Below are 23,797 nucleotides of genomic sequence, written 5' to 3'. Positions count from 1 at the left end.
CACAACACCATGACAATTCCCATTATGTTTGCCTAACACAGCTTGGGTTCTAACGCTAGTGACATTCTGAACCAAAATCAATATATGGTTCAAGTTGGTGACAACAGTGGGCCATTGTGACATCCTGGCCTTCCGTTATGTACCAGTTGGTTATAAAAAGCAATCAATGGTTACTATCACTTGGAAAATTATTCACCTTGCAATTAAAAATGCTTGAATGATTTATAATGTGTGTAGAGTATAAAAATGCTGTTATTGTTGGTGGATGTCCCGGAGACTGTTTACCAGTGATGACTAATAGGACATCAAATTTAACACTCTTTACCCAAATATTGGCAAAAACTACACAGCTTATGCATTAGATTTGATTTCTTCTTGGTAAACAAGATGCTCATAAAGCTACAGGACAACAACTTGGTGAAGTAACTAAACATATTATTCTGCATGTGTCATCCGGACCATGATGATGAATATCTACTACTCAAAAGAAGTTAAGGAATACATGATGTTTTCATATTACTCTCATAAGTTTAGTGACATGAACAAATCTTATTCTATAGAATCTTTTTGTGGTATATTTGGACAAAACTACTGCTTGCATTCCTTAGACAAAATATATTAACAGATTAGGGTCATGGTTGTTTAGTTTGTTTGTTTAATTTCATTGTTTGTTTCAGCAATAATGCAACCAAGTCATCAAACAATCTCCTGATCATGTTAGTTGCTCTTAGAACCATCATGGGTAGCTGAATACCAATTCAGACTGATCTTCATCCATCTCATGGAACTATCATACCACCCTGGATCAATGCTTACGATATCGATCACTGTTTTTTTTTTCTGGTCAAGATTATTCACTGCTGTCACAAAGCTGAATAAAACAACAAACACTCACACGCATCTTCATTAAAACCTACATAAAGCTACAAAGAGTTCTTTCAAGATGGCGTCTGATAGATCTGCATGTATTCCTTACACTTGTCGTCTTCTCCCATCTTCATAAGTAAAATATTACTTCCTATTTTCCATAATTACCCTCCAACTGAAGCCACACTACCAACCCTGTTGATCAGACACATCAAAGAGTAACAATAGTAAGATACACTAAAACATGCAGTCTTCAAATACTCATGTCATAAGCCAATATTATCCCGTCCCTGTGCTATATATTTACGTATTCCCTATATCAAACAGTTCCATCAGTAGTTCATCACATCAAACCTGTCAGTGCTGTCCGAGACGTGGCAGGTGTTTGCTTACTACCCTTTCATCATGGATCAATGGATGTGTTCAGGCCTCACAGTTCAGTCCAATCAGCATAAGACACTGATAATGTGATAATAAATTGAAGAATTGATAGTCGGCTCTATCAGCCTCACTTTGAAACCATGTCCTTTCTTTCAGCTTACTGTCATGTAACAGTTCTCTATTCTGTTTTTAAATATGCAGATTTATGGCCCTATTTTGGCTTCAGAATGGAAAGAAATTAGTGACAAATTGAACATTCTGTCATACAATTATTTGTTTGATCGTTACGTCTTTGATAGATGTTGAATTATTGTGTCCTCAGTTAATAAGACTATTATCAGTCCTACTGACAAACCATTGCACCATGTGGGGAATCTGGATTTTAGGCATAATTATCCAACACTTTAAACACTAGACTACCCCATCTCCCTCTAGTCATAGAGAGGACTTAAAGCTATTCTACCTGTTCACACTGATAACATCTCTGTCAGTGTCTACCCATGTCCATTTCTTCAGGTACATTTCATTCCACAGAATTCCAAGATCAATGTCTATTAATATCTTCTCTCCAGCTCGTATTGAATCCTCAGGTTCATAAAGCATGCTACTTCTCACTTCAAGTTGACGAAGCATCTAATGTTCAATATTTCACAATATAGAAGTTTTTTTTATTTGTGAACACATTTTTCATACAGACCTCCCTTGTAATTAATCAGAACGAAGGTCAATTTCATGTTTCTCAAAGCTGATAATTTATCATGACTTGTGTCAAGCAACAGAGCCTCCATGCCAGCCTTTGGCACTAGTACCAGGTCTGTCTTTTCACTCTGTGGTATGTCAATATGATGTCCACTACACAGTATCAGACAAATTATGTATCTTATTCCCTGGATAGCAACATCTACAAAGCACTGATGAACATTTTGAAAAGGGCACCTGAGTCTTAATACCAAATCAGCTTAACGAAAGTCTGACTAGATTAATGAAATTAGTCTGTATATATCCGATCAAATTACTGACAGTCAATCTTTATATCTGGCTAGATTAGTTGGTTTCAATGTATATATCAGACCATATTAATCAGTCAATCAATATACATACATCGGACCACATTACTGGGACTCATCATAAATATCAGAACACATTTTTGGGATTCAACATTTATATATATATCTGACCACATTAGTGTGATGCAATGAATACATCAGACCATATCAGTGGGATTCAACATATATATATCCAACCACATTAGTGGAATTCAATGTATATATCCAACCACTTTAGTGGGATTCAGTGTATATATCCAACCACATTAGTGGGATTCAATGTGTATATCAGACCACATTAGTGGGATTCAATGTAAATATCAGACAATATTAATCAGTCAATATACATCAAACCAGATAAGCAAGATTCAGTGTATATCACAATAACTATTGTTTCAGTGCAGTCTTGCTCTGTTGACAACCCCACAACAAACGTCAGTGTCATTTACGTCATGCACCACTGAGAACACATATATGTAAAAAGCATTAATTTACATTGTGAATCTTTCCATTACAACAGTTTCCTTGTATCTACCTAAATGCTGCATTAAACACTGCCACACTTCCAGTCAATGCAAACACTGATAGAAGCTTGCACACACAATTATACCTAACATCAACTCATGTTTCACAATAATATATATAAATTATACCAAAATAAATAAAAGTGTCCATCTGTTGTCAGGCAAAATTTTAATTATGACTCATTTGCATGAAAGCTAAAATGGGATATATATCCCAATATACTTAAGACATCTCTGGATGGTATCACACACACCTGCAGCTCAAATAAATACACCTGCATCATATTTACCTGCTTTTGTGGACACAATAAGTCCTGGTTCTAAACAGATGGCAGTGTCTCCTTCGTGAACAATAGTATCGTCAATTCTCTGAATATCGTCCAAAATACAGCTCACACAATCTAGATGCTGTTACCTGTCCGAGATAACCTCGTTAGGCTTTGTACCTGTGTAGAGACAGATTCCAGCATACACATCTACATTGTGCTTTCTCACTACGGTATTGATTAGGGGACAGTGATGGCCTTGCTGGTAGCTGACAATGCTCAGCCAACGGCATTAAAAATACATCACACACGACTTACAGAAAACAGGTCGACATTTTCTACACTCAGCTGAACGTGCAGTTTTTACAATTTGCTGAGACTCTTTCAAAGCAGGTAGTATTGGCTTCATATCAGCGTCACGTACAATGAATCACGATAGGCATGCTTTGGAAAGATATTGAAAATATGATCCCTTTCTCATCCAACTGTATGGATGTCTGACTGTTAAAATATAAATATATAATGGGAGAATGTCCTGAACTTTTATAAAATATTTGACAAAAAATGCATTTTGTCTCAAATATACTATAACCAGTTCTCTTACCATTTCATATTTTACAAAACATGTACACTGTCTGTGAATATCACTAGACAAAAACATGTGACTGGAGTGTATGAAGAATCCATGCCTCAAATCAAGACTCCAGCAGCTGATTAAACTATAACATTTCATGTCATCATTTGTGAAACCTTCAAATTTCATCTGATGCTAAATTCCAATAGATCACAAGATAGCAATAATCAGACAGATGTTTATCCTGCCTGAAACCATGTCTGCAGAAAGTAGCATTCTGTATGTACTATTTTCCTGTTGACTGATATGAGCAGTTGCACTATTGTCTGGGGTATTGTGTGTGTGAATCGCAGAGTCTGCACAATGCATCAATCCACATATTGCACCATGCAAGAAGGGGCAAGTGCACTTTTTGTGGGAGGTGAGTTGGAGTTGATGCATGCGTGTGTGTGGATGCATGTGTGTGTGTGTGTGCATGTGTGTGTGTGTGTGTGCGTGTGCATGTGTGGATGCATGTGTGTGGATGCGTGTGTGTGTGGATGCGTGTGTGTGTGTGTACACGTGTATCTTTGTGTCTGTGAGTGTATGTGCATGTATCTGTGTGTTTGTGTGCACATATCCAGTAGGACAGACAGATGGACTCATGTATGCATGCATGTGTCTGTCTTTGCTTGTGTGTACATCTGTGTGTTTGTGCTTGTGTGTTTTTCTATCTGCATCTGTGGCTCTTTGTGTGTGCATGAGTGCATGCATGCACATGTCTTTTTGCATGCTTCTGTATAAGCATATATATTTCTATCTTTGCTTGCATGTACATGTGTGTTCGTGTGTGTCTCTCTATCTATCTGTGGGTCACTGGATGTCCATGTGCGTGCTCATGTGTGTGTTTGTAAGTGAATGTATATGTTTGTGTGTGCATGTTTGTATGGATCTGTGTTAATGTATGTATATATCTATGTTAATATATATATATACATGCGCATGTGTGTGCGTGCATGCACACATGCATTTGTGCATGTGCGCACATGCTTGTCTGTGCATTAGTGTGTGTATTGTAAACGCTAGCAAATTTAAATGGCTGCCATCCTTGATGTATTCCCTTAATTCCATGCATTAGGCAAGGCAAGTACCTTTACTGTCTTCAGTATAACAGTGCAGGGCTTGTTGTTCTGTAGTTTTTGTAAAAGAAGTGAACACAATCACTGTATCTGTATGGGAAGGCCTTTTCCCAAATTACTGCATACATAGTAGTAATCTCAATCACACACCTGAAAAAAAACCCAATTAGTTCTGTCACAAATATATTCATAAAATGACGCAGATGTGTAATAAATCTTTTCCTGTGATGTTGAACCTACATTGTTTACTTTTCAGTTTATAGAATATTACCACTATTCCTCTCTGGAATGCTAAGCAATAAATATCTTATCCTTTGAAGACAAAATACAGACACAATAATGAATCAATATTTCGTCATTATCAATTATGACTTTAGAATTTATTTTCCATGAACTTCTGAGTGAGTGAGGGAGTTGATTTTTATGCCACACTCAGTAATATTCCAGCTATATGGCGGCGGTCTGTAAATAATCAAGTCTGGACCAGACAATACAGTGATCAACAACATGAGCATCGATCTGTGCATGACATGAGTCAATTTGACCTCTTTCTAAATGGCTTCGTGTAATCATAGCTTTTGGCCATGGGAGCAGTGCCAATTCACACATATCAGTGGGGTACACAAAGTATGCAATCTAGACTACCAGTTGTCCGACTTTCATTTGGAAGTCGCGGTGGCTGAGCGGGCTAGGCGGCTGACTTTGTGTGCTGGTGATTAGGTGCCTGACTCTGAAGGTGCGAGTTCAAATCCTGTATGGGACTCAACCAAAAATGTACTAGAATTTGTATTTTACTAAGAAAGTGAAATCCCAACTATGACATACGTTACATTTGACCACTTTCTACATGGCATCATATAATCATAGCTGTTGGTCGTGGGAGCCGTGCCAGTTCACACTTATCAGAGGGGTACACATAGTACGCAGTCTTGACTACCAGTTGTCCGACTTCCACTTTGGAAGTCGTGGTGGCTGAGCGGGCTAGGCGGCTGACTTTGTGTGCTGGAGATTAGGTGCCTGACTCTGAGGATGGGACTCAACCAAAAAAGTACTAGAATTTGTACTTTACTAAGAAAGTGAAATCCCAAACATGACATATGTTGCATAGACATAGTAGGTAGAAAGATTATAGAAATACAATACATATAGTGAATATATATATATTTATGATCTATGCTGACCAATGGCATCTGGATATTTTTCTATTTCAGTTTCTTGCCCTTTAACGGTTTCTCCTTCAAAAAACAGAAACTTGGTTCAGATCTCTATTAAAATGGCCCTCATATGTCTGATGTCAAAGGATAAATTATATTCTTATTAAGGACACCTGTCATGAAATCAGTTCTGCTTAATGACAGAAGCTGAGGCCAGATGACAATGTGTACACATATATAACTAGAATAGTTGTCAAATTAAATTTTAATGATTGCAATCTGGTGAGTCAGTTGGACAATAAACAGACATCAACTCAATTTGCCTGTCAGAGCTCATTAGTGATTGGTCATTTGTTACAGGACAGATAGGGTGGGGATTGGTCTCAGGACAGTATCATATTTTTTTGCTAATCTGTCACATCTTTTCCTGACCCCTAAATGCAAATAACATGTTCCCCTGCACCATACTAACACCTCCAAAATATATCTGTGATATCTTTTGTTTGACACCATCTTTGCTGGGACATTTTTCACGACCTCACCTTACGAGCAGTGTCCCTCCACAACCATGATAAATGACCAGCGGTTCCATTTTCCAATATATCATGATTAACATAAATCGTTAAGAAGGTCTGTCCCCTAAAGTGTTTGCATGAGATGGATGAATTCTGTCTTCCTTCAATTATGTTCTAGGGTATTATTGAGGGTTAACACTGTTTAATCAGGCCGATGATCTTCAACAAACACATGAACATGCAAGACGTTATCACTGAATCTATAGGCAGAGACATTCAAACAAACAACCGGTGAAAAAATGTGAAGAACAAAACCAAACAAATGAATTTCAATCAATATTTAAACATTTCTCAAATTACACAAATTTCAACAAAGACAAAATTGATTATGTCAAGATGACTGAGAAATATTGTGAGGCAACACTAATTTCTTCCTTTACTCAGACAGGATTTGTTGCACATATCTCTTAAATTTAATCCAAATCAGGTGAATATCAGATGTGTTCACAACATGTACAACATCAGCACATGCTGTCAGAAATAATTGTTTATGTAAAGATGACACAGACAAAAAAAAAGCCCTGAAAATATTCCAAGCCCAGTCCCTGGAGACTGGCGAATATGGTTGATATTTGCAGGATAGATTCTTGGTGAAAGTGAGAACCATTCCATCCGTTGTGAAAAGGATGCTATAGGTACCTCCTGAGAATGTGATAATGATGTGGAACTGGTGAGATATTGATCGTAGAAAACATACATATACCTTGCTGGCCCTTAGGCAATAACAATTATCAATATAACTGCAGCTCCACTAAAAACAACAGAAAAGGTTCAGGTTTTCATCTAAAAAGGAAATTTTCAATAAACCTTTTACATGTTGAAATGGATGTTTTCAGGAATAGCTTGGAATGAAGGAAAACGTTTTTGTTACCACGGTAACAGTATTTCAGGTTATTTTTATCTTTCTGCTCAAATCAGAGACCAGGTATACTTCTGAATCTGGCGTAGTGCCAATAGTGATGATGATGATAATGATGATGATGATGATGATGACAAATCCCACAAATCATATGTATATTCCCACAAATCATATGTATATTCCCACAAATCATATGTATATATGACATATACACAAGAAGTCACAAATATCACATATTTGCAGTAGATCTCTATCGATCAATACGCATCCTTTGAAATGACTATTCATGTGAAAACTGATACATTAATTTCTACCTAACTGAAATATCATCATCAATTTTGCACAACATTTTGCAAAAATCCTTATTTGCTTTGCAGATTACAACACTAGAGAGTGATGTATCATTCACATACCTTAGCACTAAACAGCCATGTTTGTGATTCAGTCAATATTGGGATGGTTGTGATGTTTGATTAACCTCACACCCAAATTTACCAGTATCTCTCAATATATACATTCATTTTACAGGAATCACTCCATCTTAACGTCACACCTTCACTTTAATGGAATATCTTCCCCTTAACAATACATCTTCACTTTACTGATATCTCTCCACCTTTACAACATACCTTCACTTCACTGGTATCTTTCCACCTAACAACACACCATCACTTTACTAGAATCTTTCCACCTAACAATACACCTTCACTTTACTAGAATCTTTCCACCTAACAATACACCTTCACTTGACAAGAATCTTTCCACCATAACAATACACCTTCACTTTACTAGAATCTTTCCCCCTTAACAACACACCTTCACTTTAGTGGAATTTCCCACCTTAACTACACACCTTAACTTTAGTGGAATGTCTCCCCCTTAACAATACACCTTCACTTTACTGATATCTCTCCACCTTTACAACATACCTTCACTTCTCTGGTATCTTTCCACCTAACAACACACCATCACTTGACTAGAATCTTTCCACCTAACAATACACCTTCACTTGACTAGAATCTTTCCACCTAACAATACACCTTCACTTTACTGATATCTCTCCACCTTTACAACATACCTTCACTTCACTGGTATCTTTCCACCTAACAATACACCTTCACTTTACTAGAATCTTTCCCCCTTAACAACACACCTTCACTTTAGTGGAATTTCCCACCTTAACTACACACCTTAACTTTAGTGGAATATCTCCCCCTTAACAATACACCTTCACTTTAGTGGAATATCTCCCCCTTAACAATACACCTTCACTTTACTGATATCTCTCCATCTTTACAACATACCTTCACTGCACTGGTATCTTTCCACCTAACAATACACCTTCACTTTACTAGAATCTTTCCACCTAAAAATACACCTTTACTTGACTAGAATCTTTCCACCTTAACAACACACCTTAACTTTAGTGGAATCTCTCCACCTTTACCACGCACCTTAACTTTAGTGGAATCTCTCCACCTTTACAATGCACCTTCACTTTACAGGGATGTCTCTACCTTAACAACACACCTTCACTTTACAAGAGTCTTTCCACCTTAACAACAAACCTTCACTTTACTGGAATCTTTCAACCTCAACAACACACCATAACTTTAGTGGAATCTCTCCACCTTTACAATACACCCTCACTTTCCTGGATTTTCCCACCTTGACAATACACCTTCACTTTACAGGAATTTCTCCACCTTTACAACACACCTTCACTTCACCGGAATTTCTTCGCTATAACAATACACTTTCAGTTTAAAATATATGCCATCTTAAGCAAGAATATGGTTCAGTGAATAAAATTGTATTGATTCTAATGCCCTCAACCTTGCATGTTAACTGTGTTCACACCACTATCTATATAAACCAGTCCTTAATGACAGTTCAATACTGTCATCAATACTGCTATATTCCCACAGCAAGCACCTGTTGGGTTCCTGGTCAGCTGTATTAAACATGATGAGAACAAAGACAAGTGACCATTGTCAACTAACTGTATGTATCACATCACAATGACAGGTGTTGTGTTACACAGTTCTGCTATGCATAAGGCTTTAACTGTATCTATAGTAGGTGACCATATGTTTTCCAAGTTAATTTATTCAAACTTTCATTTTCTGGCATAAACAATATATGCTGTTTCTGTTATTTTGTCCACTGAAGAACTGTGCTTATGCATATTTGTAGTGGAATATACAATGAATATGATAAAACAAATAATTAATTGTATGGTTGAATTATACCAAAAAGTACAAAAGGAAAAAACTTTAAGGGATATATAATCTAGTATTGCACTTAACTGTTCTGCATCAAATTAACCTGTATAACCCAATATTGCACTTTATTGTCCAGTTGTCAAATTCAAGAACATTTATAGCAATCATGGGATATATCACCACATTTTACACTATATTCTCCTGCATCAAGTCCAAGAAATTGACATTTTCATGGACAAACCACTCACAATTGTTTGTCATTCTTCTGCATTGAAGAACAAGGATACAGGAATTAAACCCAACATTTAAGTGTACTAATCTCAGGTTAAATGCGAAAACATCTTACATATGAATCCATGTGATTTTCAGTGTTTGATTCAATCAAAATCACCAACACAATATCTTATCTAAAGATCTTTTGGACAAACAAAAATTGAAAATAATCAATGCTTCATTGCTGCATACAAAATTACTTCAATCATCAATATTATTATCACTTGCTGCTCTTTACACAGAGTCTTCCTTCAAGATAGGAAATAATCAGCACAAAGAATGCATACAATGGTTGACAAGCCAGTGGGCTTCTAATCTTCAGACATCCTGGCATAATATACATGAGTAGAAAAGTGTAAATTGAATTCTGTGTCTTAAAAAACTATTTTTAACATTCAAGTCATGCCAGTAGTATTTATCGATGCCGTACAAAAACCCATCCAATTTCCTTTTAAATCTGATAGTTGTACAACTTAAACTTCCTGGTTTATTAATGCAACAACATTTACTTCATGGGATATATCACCCTATATTGTACTTCACTGTTCCCAATTAAATTCAAGAACATTTACAGCCTTCATGGGGTATATCACCCAATATTGTACTTCACTGTTCCCAATTAAATTCAAGAACATTTACAGCCTTCATGGGGTATATCACCCAATATTGCACTTCACTGTTCTCGATTAAATTCAAAAACACTTACAATGACTATCAACCAATATAAATGGAAACAAGATCCATCACTAACCAACCCTGGTATGGAACACTGGTTCCCAATTGTTATGGATAAATTTTCCTAGCACAGTATCAGGAACAATAACAGATGATCTCCATCCATTATTTCTCTGAAACCTGACCTCTTCACAAGAACATACATATATAATTTTATTGACAATTGATAAGGAGCTATTTCTGAACACGACCTTTTCATGATTAAAAGTGTACAAAATGCAGCATTTACAGGAGGTTGTGATTACTTGGAATGTTGGTTCTGGTTTTCTTCAACCATGTATTTTGTAACAGGCTGTTCTGTGGTGGAACATTTAGACTGCTTTATAACTGGTTGATTTAACTGCCAGAATGGCCCATAGTCAGATTAGCTTACCTTGTCCTCTCATCGTAGACAAATATCGACAGTCATAATAAGAGCATATATCTATTCAATTTCTCCACCATTGTGGCTCTCTTCAGACAAGATGACATTACTGTTGACAAGGCATGCTGCAAGATAATCAATAAAATTTAATTAAGTGTGATGAAATTTGTACAGTTGAAATGAATGTAGTGTATAATCTCCACGTATGTATTGTAGCAACATAAAGTATCAAACGATGAAGATAACTGAAATCTTCTTTGATAAAAAGTGTTTATTTAGTTTTGTGAAAGGATGTAAATGTCACTGTGAGTCATTCTGGGTATGTAATCTGGCAGCCCATTTCTAGACCAGGGAATGCATTGAAATGCCAGCATTCAAAATCTGCAGACAACCCTAAGCAGAAAAGCTTCAGATTTTCTGAGCTGTAATTTTTCTATTTATGACCTTTATATGCAGTGAATTTATTTTCCACAAATATCTAGTATTATTTCTTTTGGCTACTTAACTAAATTACAGGCCAATAGTTTCTTGATTAATGGCAGAACCACTGTGTACATGAAGTCAAGCAGTTTATTCAATTGCACACATACAACACATTTTTATTTCATCTTTTACTTGACAAGAAACTAGAACCTAGCAAAAGACAGCACGGATAAAGGTAATAATGCTATTACACACCATCATGCATACTGTCTGTTCTTTAGTAGCCTTGTTCCAAGGCCGTACTTTGTGCACTGATGCATAGTGATTCTGTCATGTAAAGGGGCAAATCTTGAACAGTACAAGGATGTTAGTGATTGTAGTGAGTGAGTGAGTGAGTTTGGTTTTATGCCATTTTTGCAACATTCCAGCAGCACCACAGTGGGAGGACCAGAAATGGACTTCACACATTGTACATGTGTGTGGAATCAAACTCGGGTCTTCAGCATGACAAATCAACACTTTAACTACTAGGCTACCCATCACTGCACGTCTGTTGTAGGGGTAATTTGTTATTGTTTGACACATATTTTTTATGAATTATCTTTCAACTTATAATTATTGCCTTACAGACTTGTGCTAGTCTAGCTATTCAGGCACATACCACTTTATACAAAAGGCTTATACAATCACAAGAGTGCTTGTGTTTATGTTGTTGAACATGCATAAATGAGTGGTATTGAATGTGCTGAATGTCAATGCATATCAGCCAGTGTTTGAGCAGGTCAGGTGTTTGAGCAGGTCAGGTGTTTGAGCAGGTCAGGTGTTTGAGCAGGTCAGGTGTTTGAGCCATGGGGAGGTATTCCAACCCAGGCTACCATTGGCTGACAAACAGATAAGTACTGGTGACATATTCTAACCAGGGCTGACAAGGAATGGCACGTAACAGACACTTGGAGACATGTTCTAGCTTAGGTCTTCATGGGCTGACATCTGGAGACCTTTTCTAACCTTATTTATCCATCAGGTGATGAGCAATAGAGTTCTGGTGATAAGTTCTATCTATAGAGTGACAAGCATTTCAGTGTTGTAGGGGCAATCTCCAAATGGCATGACCAGCAATACAGTGTTGAGGACCTACTCTTGCCTTGGTCCCACAGGGTGAAAAGCATTTGAGTGTTGGGGACCTACTCTTGACTTGGCCTCAATAGGATGACAAGCACTTGAGTGTTGGGGACCTACTCTCACCTTGGTCTCCATTGGGTGACAAGTGGAAGATACCTGGGGAACATATCGGTCCCCACAATTTCACAAGCAATGGAGTGTTGTGGGCTTGCTTCATATATTCTTACTCTATGTTATGATGTATGAAATGAAAATGACAGTTTATGCACCAAATATTCAAATGCTCAGGCATGTTTAGGTAAATTAATGAAAAAAAGTTTAAACTCTGAAGCACTCGATTATTTGATACACTTCTAAATGATTTATGAATCCCCTAAAAACTTAAAAATAGACTTCAGTCTCCCTGGAACTGTGTGAGAGGCATTCTAGAAGTTGCAAACAATAAGAACGACAAGTATTTATTGACGATCAATTTGTTTATTGTACAGTAGCGATATTTTGGTACAGCTACTTATACTGGTTTCTGGCATGAAAATGGTATAAGTATCTTTACTGAAACATCACTATTGCACAATAAAGAAGTTGATCATCCATAAAGACTGTTTATTCCAGTCGTAGGTATAAATGTAAAACAAATACATCACAATTTATTCTTAGAAATAAATGTTGCAATAATAATAATAAAAACTTCAAAGACATCTTGTTTGATCATAAACACAAAAAGCAGACAACATTATGAAATCAGTAGCATCAATCAGAAAAATACTGCATTGCAGACACACCCATTCTATTATAAGCCAATCAAGACAACAGAAATCCATAGTGGTTGGAGCCTAAAATAACAACTATTGAGATAGCCAGATACTATGGAATCACTTTAAATATATGTACATCACAAAAGAATTTATTCCTGAAACTTTACTTGTGACTACCATTAACTGTTGAACAAATCTCATTTTGAACTGTTAGCTTAGCCTGATGGCTGTCTTTGATGTTCATCAGCAAAGGTTAAAGTTCATCTGGCAGACACTCCACTTCCTGTGACATTCTGTCCCAGGGTTCCTCAGTCTCCTGCCTCTACAGAAGGGCAATAACAGCAAATAGCATGGATAACAGAATGGCACTGATAACACATAATCGTAATGCTGTTTGGCTGAAAGAGGTTTTAATGCAAATTTTGATTCCGCAGACAACAATATTTTGATTGAAATTCATCAACCATGGAGATCAGTGAGACGGCGGTGGATAAGCTGTATGGACAAAGATAAATAAATCACACAGATCGTAATGTTTGGTGTGTCTCTACAGAGGTGTGTGGATGGTAAGTAAAGCAGAAGATATGGCCATAACTGCAGCTCTTTCACTACACACCAATGCACTGATTGTGTGTTACCACTGTTGATGGCTCTTTGCCATTTTCACAAGCTGTATATCACAAAACTCATAACTGTGGCTGGTGGTTGCATCAGAACCTTGTCTGATAGCTCTGGGAATGTTCTATAATAGTGTTACGGTCCTCAACAAATCAATGTTGGAATGAGGTAGGTGGTTGAGTGGTTGGATGGCTGGGTGGATGAGAGGAGAGTGAGTGAGTGAATGAATGCATGTGAGTGAGTGAGTGAGTGAGCGAGTGGATGGGTTGGTGCTTTGAAGTGAGATTGATACAGGTTGAGTGAGAGATTGAGTGAGTGAGCAAGTGAGTAATAAGAAGGGAACACAAGTGAAATTGATACAGGTTGAGTGAGTGGGTGAGTGAGTGAGTGAGTAAGTGAGGGTTACCAAAGGTGAGTGATTGTGGGATTCATTGTGTCTCAGTGTGGCAAGTAGGCAGGAGGGACAGAATAGATAGGTTGAGGGTCTCTGAGTAGTGTGGTTCATAGCTTGTAGTATTTTCATAACCTTCTTAAGTGACTGTTTATCACACACTGACTCCATGCACATATGGCACTGAGACAGGTGCTTGTTCTACAAAGAAATACAAGCATGTCCAGTGTCCTGAGTTTACTTCAGCTTAGATTTAGGACAGTCACTGAGATTGTTTTGCTTATCAACATGTACAACCCTGTCAATAACAGGCAAACACACAAGGAACTGGATTATGATTGTATGCTTGTCTGGAAATCACTTTAACTCTTTGGTAATCAAACGTTAAAAATCCAAAGATTTTTATTGCACTTTACACAAACTCATTAACAAAAATTCAGTTCATAAGTTGCATTTCTAGTTAATGTTGCCCCATGAGAAGCTGAATATGGATATGGCAAAGAACAGAATTATTCTTCGTTGAAAATTGCTATATTTCTAGATGTCACTGGTTGACAGGTCCAGTGTATGTTTGTATGCTGTATGTTGGTCTGTATGGTACATGATGACAGTGTTGATGACCGAACGTGTCATACAAAATAATTCTACATTATCTTGTCCTCTAGCTCCCACCATCTCCATGTATTAGGTGTCAGAGTAGGAAATTGATGGTTACTTTCACTACCTAGAGATTTCCTCCAGGAGAATTTTTGTACGTTTCCATGGTTACCTAATAATGAAAGCGCGGCAGAGACATGCTGGTCTGACAAGAGCTTGGACTGGCGACTAAATGGATAAAAGCACGGCGTTAATGCTCACTGGGCAAGCTTGATCGCGGAAAATGACTACTCGTCCTAGGTAAATCAGCCTCTCTGATAGGTGTTGTCCTCAGAGCAATCACTCAATAATCACAGGGAAAGTCTGACAAGGTACGCGTTGCTTCTATCGCTCGTCATGTACCTTCTTCGTCAAGGGTAGCCATCTTGTTTCAGTCATTACAAGTTATCACCAATTCCAATTACTGGTCTTTGAAACATGGAGGATAGCCTTGGTGGCTTTAAATTCTGGGAATGAACAGTTGATTACTGGAGCTGACATTTCCCAATAAAAGCTCAGTTCAATATTTCCCCCGTGTAGTGTGTTGGAATGGTGTTATGATACACAATGGAGGCAGAAGGATGACGGGTGAGCTGGCGAAAGGACAGAGGCAATATGAGAGATATAAATCATTGACAATCTCATTTTAGCCAAATGAAAAGTATGACTTGGTCAGTTGAGAATGAGGCAGGGCAAACACTACAGTATAAATGGATAGAAAACATTTTCTGTTCAACTCATAAACCACAAGAATTGAATATAGTCTTAGGATTTCTAATAAACTAAATCTTTGGGGATGTTTGGAAAGTTTGAGAAATATTTGTGTTTACTGAAAGGAATGAGTTAATAGCTGGGACACTAATATACATTCCTAACCTGAATCAGTATTCAGCCATTGTAGGATGGGGAAAGAAACCTCACACATTCGAATACAGCGAAAACCAGAAAATGTTCTTGAATGAGTGGGTATGCATTTCTGTTAATAAAAGCGATAAAACCTTCTCCAGAGTCTTAAGAAACCAGGCCATTGTGTGATTCTCTCTATATCAGATGTGTGTTAATGAATTACTTTCAACCAGTGATGACATGAAGTCCTCACGAAAAGGGTGAATCTATGTTCATAAATCCTGAACCACAGCCGGCACCAGTCACAAACACATACAAAGCCAAGTCAATTATTCACCTGAAAATCAACGCAGGAACATGTTTCAAGGATCATAAAACAAATACATTATAATTTCTTATTCCTGAAAGAGAACTGTGAGAACTGATGTCTGGACTGAACAGATTTGAACTGTTTTTCAAATTCACTACTCAGCTACCACAAGTTGTCTTTCCAGTAATGGGGAGATTGGGTAATCCAGTGGTTAAAGCATTCACTCATCATGCTGAACACCTGAGTTTGATTCCCCACATGGAGACAATGCATGAAAAAGGTATCTTGTGTCCCAACCATGATATTGCTGGAATATTTCAAAAAGTAGAGTAAATCTCACTCACTTTTCAGAAATAATGCAGCGAATTAAATCCAACCATCACTTTTTTCAACATATTACAAAAATTGGCTCTAAAAATCCAGACATTTATTTCATGGGATTCCTTGCAAGATATAATGATTGATTCACTATCCAATTAATTATTTTAGTCTCTAAAAAAATCACATTCATTGTAAATGCTGGAAAGAACAGTGTAAAAACTACTTTAGTCATAAATATTATTGTCACTTGCTGCCCTTTACACAGTGTTGCATTTTTCTTTCAACATAGGAAATAATTAGTCACAAAGAATGTGCAAATGGTTGACAAGCCAGTGAGCTTCTAATCACAAAATGTCCTGACATGTTACAGGCTTGGGTAGGGAAGTTTAAATTTAGTTGTATGTGTTTGAAAAACATTGTTTTTGCATTCAAGTCATACCAGTACAGTCTTTATTAATGCCATAAAGAGGAATCATCCAGTTTCCTTTTAATCTAATAGTTGTACAACTTAAACATCAGCAGTTTAACAGATGAGTGATTTTAATCCTTATCATACACACCTAAAATCACTTTGTGGAACTCTACTCCTTATGTAAGGTGCCATCGCCATCACCCCAAACCATGTGGATTTAGTCCAATTTCAGTTTTTACCCAAATGATGGCGCCAAAATTTGACAATTTGACCTAGGTTTATTCACAGAGATTTCCAAGTGAGTCGTGTGACGCTGACTTGAGCAACAGTATCAGCGAATAGCTGCATTAGCAACTTGTTCATATCAAATATCTGCACAACAAAACTCAGAGGTGAAATCCCCATAGAAATTGGTGACCTCTGAAATCTCTCAAAGCGAAACATGGTAATATGAATGCCTGCTTGACACGCGAACTACAAGTGATTAATTGAAATTCTGATACAAACATATCAAGCTACCAGACTTGCAAAAATATCCAATTTCTATCAATGATGAAAATCTGAAATGAAATCAAGTGAGGTGCTAATGGACGAAGCATGAAACATAACAATGGCTAATTTATTTTGGCAGATCATGCAAGGAGCTCACTTATATTAAGAAACAAACCTAAACGTATGACACAGGTCTTGTGAAAGATGATTCCAGTAATCTTAGAAGTCCGAAACTAATTTGATGACAATACCAATCACCAGAGTCCCTCAAAATCCCAAATTACATCACTCCCTTTATAACACCAACTTTGGGAGACTTACACATGACTTACCCAAAATCAAATTAAATGACCTATGTTTTCCCAGTTTGAAATATATATATATCTGATGCTTCAATGAGATAAAAAATACTGCAATTTTTACAAAGCATATCTTCATCACTGATCACTGTATAAAGAGGGTGCATCTCACAAAGAGTGCTGTTATTATACACCTGTGTTTCCTTGCCTGTGATTGAAAGACAGTAGGTGAAACTCAGAACAATAAGTCTCTTTCAAGGATCAGGTATTGAATGACGTAATCTGGCATTGCTCCCTGACAAGAGAACTATCACACAGCAATAAAGGTACCAGCTGAGTGAAATGTTTGCTTTGTCACGATGATGATACTAGCGATGTCCTGTGGATGCGGAGCTGTCCCCATCTGACCGATAGTTGCTGGTCAGGTGTTGGAATATCGCTGATTACTGGAAGTATTGCTGTCAGTCAGTGTACAGGTGACATCTCTTTGATCTGGCTTGATTAGATCATCTAATACAGGATACAGAAACTGTAGTCATATTATTGCTGGCATCAGCTCAGTCAATGTATGCACCTTGTTAAAGCCATATGCAACAACAGTACTGAGTGAGTGAGTGAGTGTGTGAGTGAGTGAGTTGGCCTTTGCTCTGCCTTTAGCAATATTCCAGCATTATCACGAGGGGCACCAGAAGTTAGCTTCACACATTGTACCCATGTGGGTTTTGAACCCGGGTCTTTGGTGTGAAGAGCTAATGCTTTAACCACTAAGCTACCTCCACCACAACAACATTACACCTGCATGACGTATGCCCGTAAATGGAGTCTGGACCAGGCATTCCAGTGAATGATGTCATAAGCAAAGATCAAAGTATTTTAACATAACCAAAACCAGCCCCATTTAATGCTTCTGTTTGAAGGACAAATACTGGTTGAAGTAATGACTATGTACACCACCTAATGTCAAATAAGGCACAAATGAATAATTGATGCAGGAAGCAAGCCCTGGACAATTCCAACTTTGGTTGAAATTCAATATATATTACACAGTTTGTATAAATGATAAACACCATGAAATTGGCCAGATATGAATGTGTATACAACATTAAAAGACCATTAGCCCTGATACAGTGTTTCTGTAGATATTTTTCAGCATCATTTCTGTTTATCAAAAACAGCAAGAGTTACATAAAAGAAGTCCACCATCTCCCATGTAGGTACTATAGTACCCAGGTCACCAGCATTCCATGTAGGTATTACAGTACCCAGGTCACCAGTCTTCCATGTACGTATTACAGTACCCAGGTCACCAGTCTTCCATGTAGGTATTACAGTACCCAGGTCACCAGTCTTCCATGTAGGTATTACAATACCCAGGTCACCAGTCTTCCATGTACGTATTACAGTACCCAGGTCACCAGCATTCCATGTAGGTATTACAGTACCCAGGTCACCAGTCTTCCATGTAGGTATTACAGTACCCAGGTCACCAGTCTTCCATGTACGTATTACAGTACCCAGGTCACCAGCATTCCATGTACGTATTACAGTACCCAGGTCACCAGTCTTCCATGTAGGTATTACAGTACCCAGGTCACCAGTCTTCCATGTAGGTATTACAGTACCCAGGTCACCAGTCTTCCATGTAGGTATTACAGTACCCAGGTCACCAGTCTTCCATGTACGTATTACAGTACCCAGGTCACCAGCATTCCATGTACGTATTACAGTACCCAGGTCACCAGTCTTCCATGTAGGTATTACAGTACCCAGGTCACCAGTCTTCCATGTAGGTATTACAATACCCAGGTCACCAGTCTTCCATGTACGTATTACAGTACCCAGGTCACCAGCATTCCATGTACGTATTACAGTACCCAGGTCACCAGTCTTCCATGTAGGTATTACAGTACCCAGGTCACCAGTATTCCATGTAGGCATTCCAGTACCCAGGTCACCAGGCTCCCATGTAGGCATTACAGTACCAAGGTCCCCAGTATTCGATGTAGGCATTACAGTACCCAGGTCACCAGTCTTCCATGTACGTATTACAGTACCCAGGTCACCAGTCTTCCATGTAGGTATTACAGTACCCAGGTCAGCAGTATTCCATGTCGGTATTACAGTACCCAGGTCACCAGTATTCCATGTAGGTATTACAGTACCCAGGTCAGCAGTATTCCATGTCGGTATTACAGTACCCAGGTCACCAGTCTTCCATGTAGGCATTACAGTATCCAGGTTACCAGTCTCCCATGTAGGCAGTACAGTATCCAGGTCACCAGTCTTCCATGTAGGCATTACAGTACCCAGGTCACCAGTCTTCAATGTAGGTATCACAGTACCCAGGTCACCAGTCTTCCATGTAGGTATTACAGTACCCAGGTTACCAGTCTCCCATGTAGGTATTACAGTACCAAGGTCACCAGTATTCAATGTAGGCATTCCAGTACCCAGGTCACCAGGCTCCCATGTAGGCATTACAGTACCAAGGTCCCCAGTATTCGATGTAGGCATTACAGTACCCAGGTCATCAGTCTCCCATGTAGGCATTGCAGTACCCAGGCCACCAGTCTCCCATATAGCCATTACAGTACCCAGGTCACCAGTACCATGTAGGCATTACAGTACCCAGGTCACCAGTACTATGTAGGCATTACAGTACCCAGGTCACCAGTCTCCCATCTAGGTATACCCATGTCATACAGCCTATATTACATGATGGCAACACATGTGTCATCCCATCAATGTCACAAGAAAGGGCACACTGAAATATAATCACTTCAATAAAAAATAAGTCAAATCCAACCTGAACAATAAAAGCTTTTATCTACCTATGGTGTACAGTCAGTCGATATGCCTGTATCGCCTGACAATAAGAGTTGATGAACAACAACAGGGAGTATGTCAGTACGGTGGCTTGTCACACTGATGCATTAAGTAATGAATGTGGATACAGTGCCACCTGTCTAATGGTTAACACTTTATATGCTTATTATGTAACAATGACACCAAGTCTTCCCAGAAGCCAGACAGCTGGTCACACAGGTAAACTCGTACACTGTCACGATCACATTAACTTCACGCTGGCAATTTACATTCGATGATCGCAACAAGCAGCATGGGAATAACTTTATTTTTTTCTTTTCTGAATGAAATCAGTGATCATGCAATGATTTAATGTTTGTACAATGAAAATGCTGAATCAACATTTTTTCAACACGAAATCTGGTCATGATCATTTTGTTAATGGAAAAAAGTATTTTTTTCAATAAAACTGTGAAATGAGAAAAATGAGGTTTGTTCTGTAACTCTATTATTTGTTCTTTCAAACCCAGTCATAAAAATATTATCTTTGTGAGACAGAGAGGTTCCCTATACAATCACACTTGTCAAATACAGTGATCAAGTTAAGAGTTCTTATTCACAAGATAAACACAGTTGGCTGCTGCAGGGTGAATATTTCATGATATACATACTCTGCAATGTTCTACAGAAACTATTTTTTCTAGTGTATTGTGTGGAATTTTCCTGGAACAAAATGCCTCGTGTCAAGGCTGAACGTACAGCATTGATTGTTTGACAATAGCTATCAGGGTGTAGTGAGTGAGTGGGTGGTGAAATAATTAAATGCCCAAAGAATCACCTTCAACATATTTCATAAGCTCATCTATGTCAGGAGTTACAAGCATGGTGGATCAGTTTACTGACAAACCTTCAAAAATCAAATCATTAACTTTAAATTTCAGTGTCACAGATCTTGTATTTTTTGCCAAAATATGTTTTCCCTGGACAAGAGACAGAGTCTGGCTGAGCCAAACCAGAGACAAAATAACACGTGCGTAAAACAAACTGATGAGGACATGATACAAGTGAGTGAGTGAGAGAGGTAGGAGGATATCTGCCAATGTGTTTGCCAAAGACATCTACAATACTGCAGAATACTGAAAATCTGCGTTCGATTCCCCACATGTATAAATCCAGTGCAAAACCATACTCACTCCCATACTGACTCACTGCAGTTACATGGTATCTATCTATAATTGAGTCCAGACCAGATAACCCAGTGATTAAGAGAATGAACATTCATCTACACAAATGGGACACAATGACATGTGTCAGCCAAGTCAGTGAGCATGACCACTTGATCCCTATTGCTGCCTGTTACGACAAGCATGGGTTGCTGATTGTTCTATAGAAGTCTGACAAGATTCCATAGAAGTCTGGCATGGTTCCACAGATGTCTCGCCAGGTTCCACAGATGTCTCGCCAGGTTCCACAGATGTCTGGCAAGGTTCCATGGATGCCTGGCAAGGTTCCATAGATGCCTGGCAAGGTCCCATAGATGTCTGGCAAGATCCCATTTATGTCTGGCAAGGTCCCATAGATGTCTGGCAAGATCTCTTGGTCCCACAGATGTCTGGCAAGATCTCTTGGTCCCACAGATGTCTGGCAAGATCTCTTGGTCCCACAGATGTCTGGCAAGATCTCTTGGTCCCACAGATGTCTGGCAAGATTTCTTGGTCCCACAGATGTCTGGCAAGATCTCTTGGTCCCACAGATGTCTGGCAAGATTTCTTGGTCCCACAGATGTCTGGCAAGATTTCTTGGTCCCACAGATGTCTGGCAAGATCTCTTGGTCCCACAGATGTCTGGCAAGATCTCTTGGTCCCACAGATGTCTGGCAAGATCTCTTGGTCCCACAGATGTCTGGCAAGATCTCTTGGTCCCACAGATGTCTGGCAAGATTTCTTGGTCCCACAGATGTCTGGCAAGATCTCTTGGTCCCACAGATGTCTGGCAAGATTTCTTGGTCCCACAGATGTCTGGCAAGATCTCTTGGTCCCACAGATGTCTGGCAAGATCTCTTGGTCCCACAGATGTCTGGCAAGATCTCTTGGTCCCACAGATGTCTGGCAAGATCTCTTGGTCCCACAGATGTCTGGCAAGATTTCTTGGTCCCACAGATGTCTGGCAAGATCTCTTGGTCCCACAGATGTCTGGCAAGATCTCTTGGTCCCACAGATGTCTGGCAAGATTTCTTGGTCCCACAGATGTCTGGCAAGATCTCTTGGTCCCACAGATGTCTGGCAAGATCTCTTGGTCCCACAGATGTCTGGCAAGATCTCTTGGTCCCACAGATGTCTGGCAAGATCTCTTGGTCCCACAGATGTCTGGCAAGATCTCTTGGTCCCACAGATGTCTGGCAAGATCTCTTGGTCCCACAGATGTCTGGCAAGATTTCTTGGTCCCACAGATGTCTGGCAAGATCTCTTGGTCCCACAGATGTCTGGCAAGATCTCTTGGTCCCACAGATGTCTGGCAAGATCTCTTGGTCCCACAGATGTCTGGCAAGATCTCTTGGTCCCACAGATGTCTGGCAAGATCTCTTGGTCCCACAGATGTCTGGCAAGATTTCTTGGTCCCACAGATGTCTGGCAAGATCTCTTGGTCCCACAGATGTCTGGCAAGATTTCTTGGTCCCACAGATGTCTGGCAAGATCTCTTGGTCCCACAGATGTCTGGCAAGATCTCTTGGTCCCACAGATGTCTGGCAAGATTTCTTGGTCCCACAGATGTCTGGCAAGATTTCTTGGTCCCACAGATGTCTGGCAAGATCTCTTGGTCCCACAGATGTCTGGCAAGATCTCTTGGTCCCACAGATGTCTGGCAAGATTTCTTGGTCCCACAGATGTCTGGCAAGGTTCCACAGATGTCTCACATGCTAATCTCCAACTGAACAGGATCCGGAATAACATTTGTCTTCAGCAACATATTTCATAAATGAATGAATGAAAATCAGTGGACATATAAGGCAAACGTACAGGGTGTGCATGTCTTGCCCACCCAACACCTACAATTTGCATAGAAAGCAAGTGTTTGTCAGCTACCCAGCATCACTGAAACAACAGGGCTGCAAGGATTCACCAAGACCTCCATTCGATTTGATTTTCGATATTGAACACTTGATTTGATCATTTTCAATCTGATTTTCCATACAAGTAAAAACATTAGATATCAACATTAACTTTCAGAGTCAGGTTTTTTCAGCATGAAATCCATCGTCAATTTGGCGATGTCTGCTAACAACCATCCTCATTGGATAATTAGCCTGGCATCAACCAATCACATATTGCCTTATTCTAATGCTTGAAACTGCTTTAGTTGGAATCAAATTTATGTTCTGGCTGCGTGGAAATAATTTACATGGGTA

At 38.8% G+C, this 23,797-nt stretch overlaps 1 protein-coding gene across 1 annotated transcript in view; it reads left to right on the top strand.

The window, feature by feature from the left end:
* LOC137271605 (putative protein FAM47C) overlaps positions 1-20,236 on the top strand; it is a 31,645-nt gene extending 11,409 nt beyond the window's left edge. Inside the window, exons 2-4 of the mRNA XM_067804047.1 lie at positions 18,782-19,412; positions 19,593-19,680; positions 19,789-20,236. Coding sequence (XP_067660148.1) covers positions 18,782-19,412; positions 19,593-19,680; positions 19,789-20,236 — 1,167 coding nt within the window. The remainder of the gene's footprint in view (positions 1-18,781; positions 19,413-19,592; positions 19,681-19,788) is intronic.
* Positions 20,237-23,797: the final 3,561 nt, after the last annotated feature.

The sequence above is a fragment of the Haliotis asinina genome, chromosome 2 (assembly GCF_037392515.1).
Source record: "Haliotis asinina isolate JCU_RB_2024 chromosome 2, JCU_Hal_asi_v2, whole genome shotgun sequence".
Taxonomy (NCBI): Eukaryota; Metazoa; Mollusca; class Gastropoda; order Lepetellida; family Haliotidae; genus Haliotis; species Haliotis asinina.
This window is presented reverse-complemented; position numbering and strand designations above follow the sequence as displayed.